The 12,674-nt window shown below is 37.5% G+C and overlaps 1 protein-coding gene across 1 annotated transcript; it reads left to right on the top strand.

Moving 5' to 3' along the window:
- Positions 1-8,515: 8,515 nt before the first annotated feature.
- On the top strand, positions 8,516-10,039 carry LOC118557511. Its single transcript, XM_036127642.1, has 4 exons — positions 8,516-8,762; positions 9,308-9,320; positions 9,364-9,707; positions 9,897-10,039. The coding sequence occupies exons 1-4, from the start codon at positions 8,516-8,518 to the stop codon at positions 10,037-10,039; spliced, it is 747 nt and encodes a 248-aa protein (XP_035983535.1).
- Positions 10,040-12,674: the final 2,635 nt, after the last annotated feature.

Below are 12,674 nucleotides of genomic sequence, written 5' to 3'. Positions count from 1 at the left end.
GTAGTGAATTATATCTTAGACAAATATACATTTGCTATTATACAATCAGCAGGTCCATATTTTCATATCTAAAGATTCTGACAATCAGTGAGTAAAATTTAAGTTTTACCATTTGTTCCTTGTATACAGAAAGATCTTCACAGAAAGGACATAACTTTGGCCAGAGAAGGGATGATATAGTAAGCACTAACATTAAATCTGATTGTAGTTTGCAACTTAACAGCTTGATATCACAGTGTAATTCTGAGATGAACTTTTTCCAAACAGGCTGAAGATGGACCAGATCTGAACTACGCTGCGTTACATTTCTCTGAAGGGAGAGCATCAAGAGGAAAGAAGAGAACAGAGTTGATGACTGAAAGTTTGTATTCACAAGTTAAAGGATAATTTTTAATGTGTGTTTTTGTAACATGTACAGCACACTTAAACTGCTACATTTATTCATACATGCAAATTGTGGATACAAATTTGACTCCCAATTAAAGGGAGTAATGAAACAAAATAACTGTATTTTCAATGTATTGAGTATTAATATTTTAAACTACATATTTACTTATTCTAGTGTTTGGAAAAAATAAACCATCTGGCTTCATGATGTAATGACATATTTATGTTGTGTCAACAATTTTAATCTGTAAAGTCTGCATTTCCATCTAAATTAAAAACAAAATGCATTCTGTTTGTATTTAGTTAAACTTCCTGTGTTCATTCTGTGTTTTTATTATCCCTCATCTCCCCTGCTTGGCACCATCCCACAGTTGTTCTGCATACCTCTGATTAGACTCATCTGGTTTCAATCTTTATTATTCATGAACTCATTATTTAAGCTCTGTCCACGTGAAGTCGAAGACAGTAAACTTTCAGAAACAATTAAGAAAAAATGTGCGTCCACACGAGAGGTCGCAACAGTAGTGAAAATGCTGTAGTAGGTAAGCCGGGCCAATTGGTGGGGCTGTGACCCTGCCACAGAAACATTTAGAAACACGGACAACTCGTGAAGTCAACTCAGCAATATCTCAGGGGATCAGAAACAAACATTTAAGCATGTTTAATGTGATTTTTATGTGGGGTTGGACGGGAACGCGGTGTGTAGAGTGAGCTTGTTAGAAAGGAAGAGTTCAAGGATGGTACCAACAGCCTTAACAAATCCAATATTTACCGTACCATAAACACAACACCGGACAGCATCATGTTTGTTGTGATTTGTGAGAGTGAAGCACATTACAGTGAAAGATGGAGCTACAACATCATCGTTGAAGAAAAGATGCTGCAATTATGTACACGCAAAGGGTTGTGGGATACCTTTAGGCTTCTTAACATCGTAACGGACGACATGGAGTTCCTAGGCAAAACTAGCCGTGGGAAAGAACAAATAGGCCCCTTTTCCTACCTCCTTCCTTACTGATTGCACTATTCAGACAGCACTTATCATGGTGACCACTGATGCACTCCCACTTTGGCTGACGGGTCCTTACTCTATGAGAGTATTCAGATTGAGCCTAAGTTTTTTTTTGTTTCCTTAATAAATGTTTGTATACCTTTTACTGCTTATAGTTTGCAAGTGTTTGGTTCCTTCAACACCATGACATCTCAATCATAAAATGTTCAAGTTTTTTTAAACCTTCACAAATAATGCAGGCAATGACTCTCACTGCATTGATATCCTATAAATTACAGGTTATTATTTGTAGATTTACAGGAGAAGGTGTTGCAGAAATTTGGGTCTACTGGGCATATTGCCTCCCTAAAGTAATTAAATTCTAATGCCTATTAGCTTTTGTTCTGTTTATACCAGTTTACTTTTTCCGATTTAAAGAGAGAGGCACAGTAATTATGAAATAATTCTTCATAGGTAAAACAAAACAGGGTTGCAAAAGTATGTGGTGGTTAGCCCTGTTGTATTGTTAGTTTGAAACTTGTCTCTGGTCTTTATATGTATGGTTTGCAAGCAAGGGTTTTCCCCAAGCACTCAAGCTTCCTTCCACAGTGCAAGCACCATCCATACAAACAATAAAATCCAGGGCACACTCCTGGATCGAGGAATTCCTGAAGATTTTTAGTGGACATGTACGTATTGCAATTGGTTGTGTGAGATTTGGCTTAGCAGCTTACCTGGAACCGCATTAGGTACACACCATTGAGGTATCTGCTAGAACTGGCGGTCCAGGCACTGCTGCTCTTTTAGCTCATGTGGCACAACAGCATCTTTTGACAAAGGCTTATGGGGAATTGAAGCACATCATACTCCAGAAAGGAAACAATGCCACTATTACATAGGAAGACATGTGTGTTTGGAGCTACCTACTTACATGGCAAACAGGTGTTACACCATTTTCAATGACCTATCAGATTCTGTGACTTTAGAGGTCGCTGTTTTGCTGACCTTTCCATAACTTGTGAAGGACAATCAGTAGAGAGAAGAAACCTTTTTAGGAGACAGCCTTTGCAAAACAATGTTCACCTTATCAGATTTTAAAAGTGGCATTAAGGATAAATACAAACATTGTATTTAAAAACATTAAGCATATGCTCTAAAACAAATTGAAAGAGGTTAATGTAGGATACTTGATATGGCAAGATATTACCTATTCATGATATATATATACATATATATATATATATATATATATATATAAATATATATATATATATATATATATATATATATATATATCCATAGATATCCATAATAAAGGCTAGATGTCTCGTCCGCGCTGCTGGCCAATGGGGGTCGACGTCCGCACGTGGCGGCCATCTTGCCACAGGCAGCTCGCTCATTCGTAACATTGTGTTTCAATGGCGCATGTACTTAAATAACCATAAATAACTTCCTCAATTGTCTTACGATTCTCAAACTGTTGGTTTGTTAAACAAAGTCAGACAGGTAGGTAGGACACGAGAGAGAGAGAGAGAGAGAGAGAGAGAGAGAGAGAGAGAGAGAGAGAGAGAGAGAGAGAGAGAGAGAAGAGAGACACACACAGAGAGAGAGAGAGAGAGGAGAGAGAGAGAGAGAGAGAGAGAGAGAGAGAGAGAGAGAGAGAGAAAGAGATATAGACGAGAGAGAGAAGATATATATATATATAGATAGAGATATATATATAGATATATATATATGTGTATATATATTATATATACACATATACACACACACACACATATATATATATATATATATATATATATATATATATATATATATATATATATATATATATAAACACTTTATTAGGGTGTGATTAATTATTCCACAGTTCTAATTTATTTATATTTACATACATACTTTTATAATATGAATATTACTGTTATAATAAAATATGAAATACTGACAAAAAGGCTTATTGTGTGGCAACCTCTTGGTGTAGAAGCATAATCCAGGTTTCAAATTAAAGGTAACACTTTGAAGTTTCATGTAGACTATTCGGATTATATATCAGGAGTAATTACACAAAGTTCCTATTTTTAAACCATTGTAAAAGTGACATTTATTTGCTATTAAAATTGGTACAATAGTCCCATTCACAAGTATATATAGATGTAGCATGTTGAAATCCCCACCTACACTACTGTGATGGTATACACATGGAAGACAGAGATTTAAAAATGACCCAAAAAACATAGCTTGGCTAATGCCCTTTGAAAAGGACGGTTTTATTGAGCTTCTGTTGCATGTTGTTGCTCTGTAAGCTAAGGTTAGTTATTTTGGCAATGTGGTGCAGCCTTAACTTAAAAAACAAGGACACAACCAACGTTAACAGTGTATGGTGGTGGCTGTCTATGCCATACTGTGTTTCTCCGATGTGCTCTCTGAGCACAAACACATCCTCTGACCCTATCCTCTTCCGTACAATGTACACGACCTCTAGCACTTTGATAGGCTGTGATCGTCTGGTACATGAGGTCTGACGAATGACCCACTCTGCTGTCCTGACCACATCACTGTGCCTTCTGATGGAATCACCAGATTTCCATTGTTTTTTAACTTCAGCAGGTGGTAGCTCATGGTCCTTGATGGCAGATGCAGCATCTGTTACCAAGCTGGCACGGCAGACATCACAGGACAGCTTCTTCAGAGCCCGTCGCTCAACAAATCCTGAAATAAGAGTTGGTATATTAAAATAATTTATAATAACCATGGGGAAATTAGGGGAACATTTATCTTTTTGGACCATTGTGAGATTGATTTCCCTCAAATTTACACCAAAGATTAATTGTCATACAATCGTTATTGGTGTCAGTAAAACCTGTATAATTGACCAGTGGTCTCAGCCTTGATAACTTGCGCAAGTAGCCGTGATGCACAACTATGCTGCATGATTAAGTTATTTTTCAACAAGAAAATCTGCAATTTTGACATGTTCATGCATCAAGAATTATAGCCACGTTCATAACGTTTGTAAGAAACCAAACTGTTTGTAAATCCGTCAAGAATTCAATGAGATAAGAGTATTTGTGTTCGTGCTGATCACTCACCTTACATTAGGTACCACAGAGCACGCCAGAAAGCTTGCCTGAGGCAAGATGGCCGCCGGTGATGACGTTTGAGACTCCGCCGTAAGACATCTAGCCTTTATTATGGATATCTATGTATATATCAACGCAACATTCTTTCTTTTAGCAGTTGTTATAACCGAGCCTTATGGTTTTTACAATTTTTCCTTATAGGGCTGTGAGATTGCATATCAAGTCTATGTGCACTTGAGGGGCACTATGTTTGTTCCGGATGAGACAGCGAAACAGTGGCATCTAGAGTCACACAATCTGATAGGTCGCGGAAAATCTGAACTTTATTGACACTACCTTTGCTTTATCAGCCGTGTCTCTAATCCCCTCCACACATGCACTAGTCTATTAAAGGCCTTTCTGTCAGTTTCCATTCCTGAGAAGGTCAACGAGGACACTCATGTTGGTCTGCCAGCCGTTGCTGAGCTCACCCTATGACCTCAGCATCCAGGGCCTCATCGAGACGCCAAGCATCCAGGGCTCCATCGTTTTAAGGTCCCTAGGTTGTTGCAGGAGTTTCTGTATTCGAGTTGTGTAGTTGGGTTCCAGAGCTGCTGCACGACAAGCCACTTCCTGAGTTACTGTGTGGGATTCTGTTACCAGAGGTCCTGCAAGGTCTTCTTAAATGGTTCCTGGGCATCAGACTTCTGGGTGCTCCTGTGCTCAAACTTCAGAACACGTAAGTCCCCAAGTTCCAGGTCTTTTCTGATGCCCTACTCCAAGTCCCATCTGAAGCTAAACTTGATATTCAGAGGTATTTGTCTGAGTTTTTGATGCCTGTTAAGAGCCCTGCTCTGTTGCCGGCCTCCATGGGTCCTGCTCCGTTGCCAGCCTCCAGGGATCCTTCTCCGCCTAGAGAGTCCTCAGAGTCACCCATCTGAGTCCCTGCTTCTCTAGGGAACGTCTCTGAGCTGCCCGCTAGAGATCCTGCCACGCCAAGGTCTACCTCCGGGATGCCCACCTGAGCCCCCTTTATCAGGGAAAGCAGAACCAGGCTCGGTGTGAACGGTCATCTGCCTCGACCGAATGGGAAGACAGAAGACAGAACAGAGACACAAAAAAAGCACAGAGGCACACATTGATCCAGGAATCCCTTTCTATGTTATAGGGTAAAGGCAGAAGATCTGCCCCACTGGATGCTGTCAGCTAACAGAACGCCAAATAAAGTGTACCTGCAACTATGAAGAGAAAAAAGACAGAGAGAATAAAAAGTTAAAAGTTGAAATAACAACAAACAATGCAAATTGGAGAACAGTAGGAGAACTCAGCAGAGTGAGAAAAATAGGTTGTGATTTCCTGCAGCAGCCTAAGTCTATAGCAGCATAACTACAGAGATAACTCAGGACAACCTAAGCCACTCTAACTATAAGCTTTGCCAAAAAGGAAAGTTTTAAGCCTAGTCTTAGAAGTAGACAGGGTGTCTGCCCAACGGACCAAAACTGGGAGTTAGTTCCACAGGAGGGGAGCCTAATAACTAAAGGATCGAGTCATCTATGGCCCTTCTTCCAACAGCTTTCACTGAACATGCCCACACATGCCTCCTATTTCAGCCTGTCTATGCATAAAATCCTAAGACAAATACTTTATTGAAAATAGTCAAACTCAAATTATTTAATTTGATTGAGCCTTTAAAAATAAGGAAAAGTTTGAGAAATTATCTAAAAACTGAGAGTAAGGTTCTGGTGGATGCTACAAAACAAACAGAAGTGGCTTTATTGCTTTGCGGTTTGGATGAGGCAAACTAAGGGTTAATTGGCCTTGGACTAATTCATAAATCAGACTTAAGGATTGCTACTGCTACTCCTCCTCTTCATCCCATAGTTCTGGGAATCTGGTAATGTATATAATTAGAGGAAGTTGACCCATTCGTATTAATGTAGTCCTCTTGCAGCCAGGTTTCAGTGAGACAAATAAAACAACATCCATCCATCCATCCATGCATTGTCTTCCGCTTATCTGGGGTCGGGTCGCGGGGGTAGCAGCTTCAGTAGAGAGGCCCTACTGAACAATACGATTATCAGAAATCAATTTATTAACTAACAGTCTTTGAAGTGAAAGACATTGCATTCAATAAACCACTTTTTTTTTTGGTTCAAGTTGAGTCGTATTAATCACTGCACCAATTTATGCTAGTGTAAATAAAACATCAACACAGAAACACAAGGAAACAAAGGTGTTTTTTGGAGGATTAATTATAGGATATTTAAGTGCATGGATAACAAGATTTGTCGTAAAGAAATAAAACCATGGCTGTTTTTTTAATCATTTTGTGTGGAATATCAACAAGGACCACATGCACTTCTGTTTTCGGCAGTCCCATTTCCACAGCCGGAGCTGCAGCTGGCTGCTGTTTCCTTGGGAGCAGTGTGAGTCAGAGTTAGCAGTAAACCAGAATAGGATCAGGATCATAACCTGCACCGTAGTCAGTGTGAGCCCCAAGTTAGCCTGATCTGGAGCAGGCTAGCTGCACAGAACAAATCTTCTACTACTGCCTGTGTAAATTCTCAGTTATCCTGGTCATCGGAGCAGCAAACAAGGTTAAATCTGAGGCAACCGGACTTTTGATCAGTTCTTTGAGAAAACGTTTTGACGACTATCCAGGAGTCTTTGTTTATTCTGGTGGCTCCCACTTAAACAACCTGTAGTTGGTGCACAGCTGTTTTTAAGGACATGGAGGTCCATCCTCCTAGGCGCATTCTCAGTCAGATGCAAATCAATTACCCACCCTTCACTGTCCTGGGTCGTTAGAAGCTATTTCTTGGTGTGAGTGTAGAACTTGGTCACCTGAATCATGATGAGACTGCTGATGTAGTCACTTTAGAATGTGTTGGAGGACCGAGCTGTAGACACTGAGGAGTTGAAAGCGCAATCCTCCCCCTTCTGTTTAGTGATGGCTTTTATCTTTTGACCAAGATGGCTTCTTTCACACCTCTTTCAAACAATCTGTTATCCATATCCAAAATCTGGACATCACTGTCAGCAAGTGGACCGCTGCGGGCCCGCCTGTGCAATCTGTTTGTGTAGCTGTTGTTTAGTTTCTGCAATGTAGGAGTCCTCGCAGTCCTCGCTGCATTGGACTGCATACACATCGCCACTCATGCTTAATCCACTATGTTGGTTTTGTGAAACAGTTTTGTGAAACAATATTTATTCATTTATTTAGCCCTATTGTATCCTTAACAAGAAACTTGTCTCTGACCTTTCTACGTATGTTTTGCAAGCAAGCGTTTCTCCAAGCTCTCAAGCTTCCTTCCACAGTGCAACATCACCCACAAAAACTGTAAAAACAGAGCAGAACAGGAACAAAAAATGCGTGGATACCTTCAAGCAACTGGATTTGTTATTGTTCATGTTCCTTACTTTTTCACTCGTATGCTATGGGTTATGATGGGACCAGGAACCCTCTATCTTCACTGTAAAATGCAACAATCTACCAAGATTAAAAGCTACTCCTAGAATTGTGTATAATTTTATGTGGATGTCAACTTAACTATAATGTTAAAAAATGAAACAGGGATTTAGTATTTTAGTTAATTTAGGACACTGGATCTGACTGATTAAGACCTCAAGCAAAGTGATATAGATGAATCAGAAAGACATTTACTTCACATAACAAATGGTAAGGAGTTACAGGGACTATATTTGTCTCTGAAAAGTAGCCCATTGTAGCAGGATGTCCTCTTTAAATTTTTATTATGAAATAACCAATCAGATGAATTTTAGACATCTACATAACCACACCTCTCTCTGTTACTTCAGTGTGAGGTTTCCTAATGTAGACATTGCCAACATGATTCTGTTGTGGGTTACCCTAATTCTACTTCATCGAGGGCGTAAGTAGTACTCATGTGAAGTAAAACTTTTTCATTCAAGTATGTAAATGATGGCTTATTTTATTTAACTAACTTTTATTGTGTATCTCTAATCTAATACAGATACTTTGGTTCCAGTAGTCACAGTTCACACTGGTCAACCTGTGACTTTGACATGTTTTTTTACCAGGATAATTGAGAGCATGGATTGGATTCAGTGGTACAAGCAGAGTGCAGGAGATTCTCTCCAATTAATCTTAATGCTGCGTAAAAACACAGACCCCATTTATGGACCAGGATATTCTTCCTCAAGTTACAAGACAACTTATGAAAACAAAACGAGCAACCTGACAATTTTGAAGACTGACGCAGAAAATGAAGGAATGTATCACTGTGCTCATACCAATTGGCTTGAATCTACGTGGAGTGGGACTTATTTATCAATAAAAGGTAATAATGTAAAAAAGATATTCACAGTTTTGAAAACTATCACAGAATGACCTAAAAACGCTTTGTGTGGATTTTTCAGCGTGAACTTAAGGCAGTTTAATGTGACCAAATAAAAATATAAAATGTTTTTATCTCTCTGAGAATCAAATTAAAAAACATGAAGTTTTAAAATCTTAAACTTGTTATGATGTAACATTTTTGTCTATGGTACTATTACATAAATTGTAATTTTATAGTGTTTGTACAACTAAATGTTACCCGCATAAAAAAAAGTATTTGTAAATTTTTTTCCTTGACAAATATAACCTATTTAAAATGTGTGTTAGTTTATTTTAAGGTAAAAAGAAGCTGTTATCTCATTGCAGCCTTTTTAGCAGCTAAACTGAATACAAACATGGATAAATGTATGTTAGAATAAACTTTTATTAATGCCTTTATCCAAAAAAAGGGATCCCGATGAGCTCTGCCAATTTGACAACAGCCTTGTAGACCAATGTGATGTGATTATTTAAAAAACCCTTTCTTCATTACAATATTTTGACAAGGTAAAACACAGAAGTAAAAAATAATATTTCTTGATATTTTTTAACACAGAAACAAGAACATCAAACATTGTTGTTCAGCAGCCAGCGGTTTCACATTCTGCTTATCCAGGAGACTTGGTGTCTCTAAAGTGTTCACTCCTCACTGACTCTGACCAAAAGTCATGCTCAGGAGAACCCGACGTGTTCTGGATTCGATCTGGATCTGACAAATCCTACCCAGATAGCATCTACATTGATGGGGAAAGATCATCTTACTGTGAAAAGAGAGCCGACATTCAGCAGAGATGCGTTTATAACTTCTCCAAGAACGTGAACGCCTCTGATGCGGGAACTTACTACTGTGCTGTGGCCACGTGTGGAGAAATATTATTTGGAATCGGAAGTAACCTGAATATTCAAGGTACCATTTATTCTTTTGTTGTTAAATTATTTGAATGTGTGTCACAATAAGAAGCCAACATCAGTTGTTTTATCATTTGAATTCCTTTAGTCTGTTATCAGCCAAATCAAATTTAAGATGACAATTCTGATATATAATCTTAAATTTATAATTTATTTATTTTTTGCTCTTTCTTCATTAATGCTACAGAATCAAGTCTGTCTCCACTGGACACCATCACAATCATTTGTCTCCTATCCACAGTTTTAGCTATAAGTTTAGCAGTCATACTTGTCCTCATCTGCCTCATCAACAAAAACAAATGTGAACATTGTCGAGGTAATATAAGATAATCATCCCCTACTTATCTAATTAGAAAAGTGTTATTTCTTTATTTTAATATTTCTTTTACTGTCCAGCTGCTGTAAAGCTGCAAAAAAGAAACAGTGAGAAAAGCCAACAGGTAAAGTATTAATACTGCTGTTCTTAAATATGTCTAACACATTTTAAGACAGATAAATAAGAAAATAATGACACATTTTTTCTGATATATTATTTTGTCATTTTTATCCTTAGAAAGATGAAGACAGAAGATCATATTCTGTTGCAATTTTCTCCATGATCAAATCTGATAATACCGAAACAAAACAAGCACCAGAAAGACAGCTGTTCACGGCAGTAAAAGCCTTTGGTCTTTAAAATATGTCGTACAACCTTTGTACTGATTAATCTAAATTCAAATTTTGGAGCTGCAATTCTTTGTACAAAGTATTAGTTTAAGTTTGCAGAAATAGTGAATAGTAGACCTCTTGAACATTTTCTGAGTATGGACCTTTTCCTTTCTCTACCACCAAAACAGCTTTCTGTTGGGATACAAACAAGAAACAAACCAGATAAGGAAAGGGTGTCTTTAATTAAGACCTTAGCAGTCAGTCATTTGGACCTTGATGTGTTATGTGGTGCTGGTTTTGTAAAATGGTGGCATATCCATTGATGGCGATGTCATTGGGAAACCGTGTCCCTAATGTTTAAATGGATCGGGAGTGTCGGTTACTTTTATGTACAGTAAGTTACAAAATAAATGTTTTCCCCTGGAGACATTATGATTTAAGAGATGGGCTGTGATATTATATATAATCACAAAATATATTTACTTAAATAATCCAAATATATACAAACATAGGAAACAGTGCAACACTCTTCAATCCTTATTCCCTGTCCCACTTAAATTCCCTACCTCCTTCATGACTACTTTATTCAGATTTAAATATTAATAAAAAATCAATTAGCAATTTGTGAATAATACAGAATCTTACTATACATGTTTTAATTTTTTTTAAACTTGGAAATTACTGATGTTTTAATCCAACCAAAGAAAGGAAAAGAGGTCTAGGAACAAAACTGATTTCGGTATTATAGGTCACCTCTGGATAAAGTGTGTACATTTCTCTTTACTAAAATATTATTTAGCTTTTTTTTTTTTTTTTTTTTTTTTTTTTTTTATTTAGCTTTTTTGTGGATCCTGTACTTCTGTGACTTGGAATTAAGACAGTCTTGGTAATATGTTCAATAAGTTTGTTTTGCGTTGGTTCACAGTTAGTTAGTTGTATGAATTGTCTCTATATGCATAGGATATGTACAACAATAGTAAAGTTATAAATACAAAAGGAAATATCATGTTTTGTGGTGGTTTTGTAGCAACAGTGACTTGGGGGACACACATACAATCATTTGCGTCATGACGAAAAAAACATAATTTTGTTGAAACATCTCAAGACATTAAACAAGAAGTTAAAGCTTGTACAAAAAGGGTCTTCAAAATGGTCAATGAGCTCAATACACCACCAAATTATTTAGAAAATGTCTTTAGAGAACCAATATCAATGTTTTAGAGCGACCATCACAAAGCCCGGATCTAAGTGCTTTGAAAATTGTTTAGTAGAATTAAAAAGTTGCAACTAAGGCAGTCTACTAACCTGAATTATTTTACTGCACATTGCGGTTGCGGATAAAGCAGAAGACAACGTAGCAGTGATAGATCTACTGATCACGGACGAGAGCATAAACAGGAAGAAACACGAGAAAATTGAAACACCATCATGTTAAAGAGGAAATGGCAAGATTGAGGTTATTGGCACATTTACAGCTTTGACCCCCAAATCAAGAATTTGTTTCAGCAGATTTCAGGAAAACCCATGCCATCTCAAAGTGGAGTGCTAAGAACTGTTTAGTTACTTTGCAGAAGTCTCCCAGGCCTCAGCAGAAGGGTAAAAAATATTGTACTTTCTGGTTTAAGACTCAAAAGGCAAAGTTTAAGACTTTAGACTATGACAATCTAAACCTTCCACATCTAAATTTAACAATCTACTTGGGACCTCATGTCTTGACTTTGGATTAGAAGTAAAACTTGACTTAAAAGACCTGACCAGTTTTGACAAATTGTTGCAAACACAACACCGAGCAACAGCAGTGAAACACAATTACAAACAACCTTTCAAATTAAAGCCCAAGCCCTGCTCTTTCCAGCAGTACAAGTATCCCCATTTGTGATACAAAACTCACTGAACCAGCTGCAAAAGAAGAGGAAAAACAAGGCTTGTTTTAATTTCATATTTGAAATACCAATACAAATCCTGGTTAGTTTCACAACAACGTGAAAAAAAAAAATCAGTCAGTAAAAGTGGGTCATAGTAGTGCAGAATAGTGGGGTGTGCATTTTCCTACGTTTCAGCCAATCACCATGATTTTAGCTAAACATTGCTAACCTAAATCTTCTGTCTGGGTAGGAAGGTGTCAGTTGTGTAAGAGAAAGGTAACTAGAAACAATGATCAGAGGACTGACTGTTTTTTCTTTTCTAAGCACATTGGGTGAGTTCACTTCCTGTGTACTGAAAAAAATGAACTACTGAAATGTTTAAAATTCTGTTTTATGTCCACACTTTAGTGCAGTACTCATTTTAAACCTATTTTTTTTAATCCTTTTTAGTC

This window comes from Fundulus heteroclitus, chromosome 23 (assembly GCF_011125445.2).
Source record: "Fundulus heteroclitus isolate FHET01 chromosome 23, MU-UCD_Fhet_4.1, whole genome shotgun sequence".
Classification (NCBI taxonomy): domain Eukaryota; kingdom Metazoa; phylum Chordata; class Actinopteri; order Cyprinodontiformes; family Fundulidae; genus Fundulus; species Fundulus heteroclitus.
Note: the sequence above shows the minus strand (reverse complement) of the source record. Positions and strands in the feature narration are given on the sequence as shown.

What these genes read in the sequence shown, in the direction of transcription:
- LOC118557511 (XM_036127642.1), top strand. Translation starts at nt 8,516, where the DNA reads ATGGATTGGATTCAGTGGTACAAGCAGAGTGCAGGAGATTCTCTCCAA. An exon ending in AAGTAACCTGAATATTCAAG is followed by an intron (nt 9,708 to 9,896) that starts GTACCATTTATT and finishes TTAATGCTACAG; the next exon opens with AATCAAGTCTGTCTCCACTG.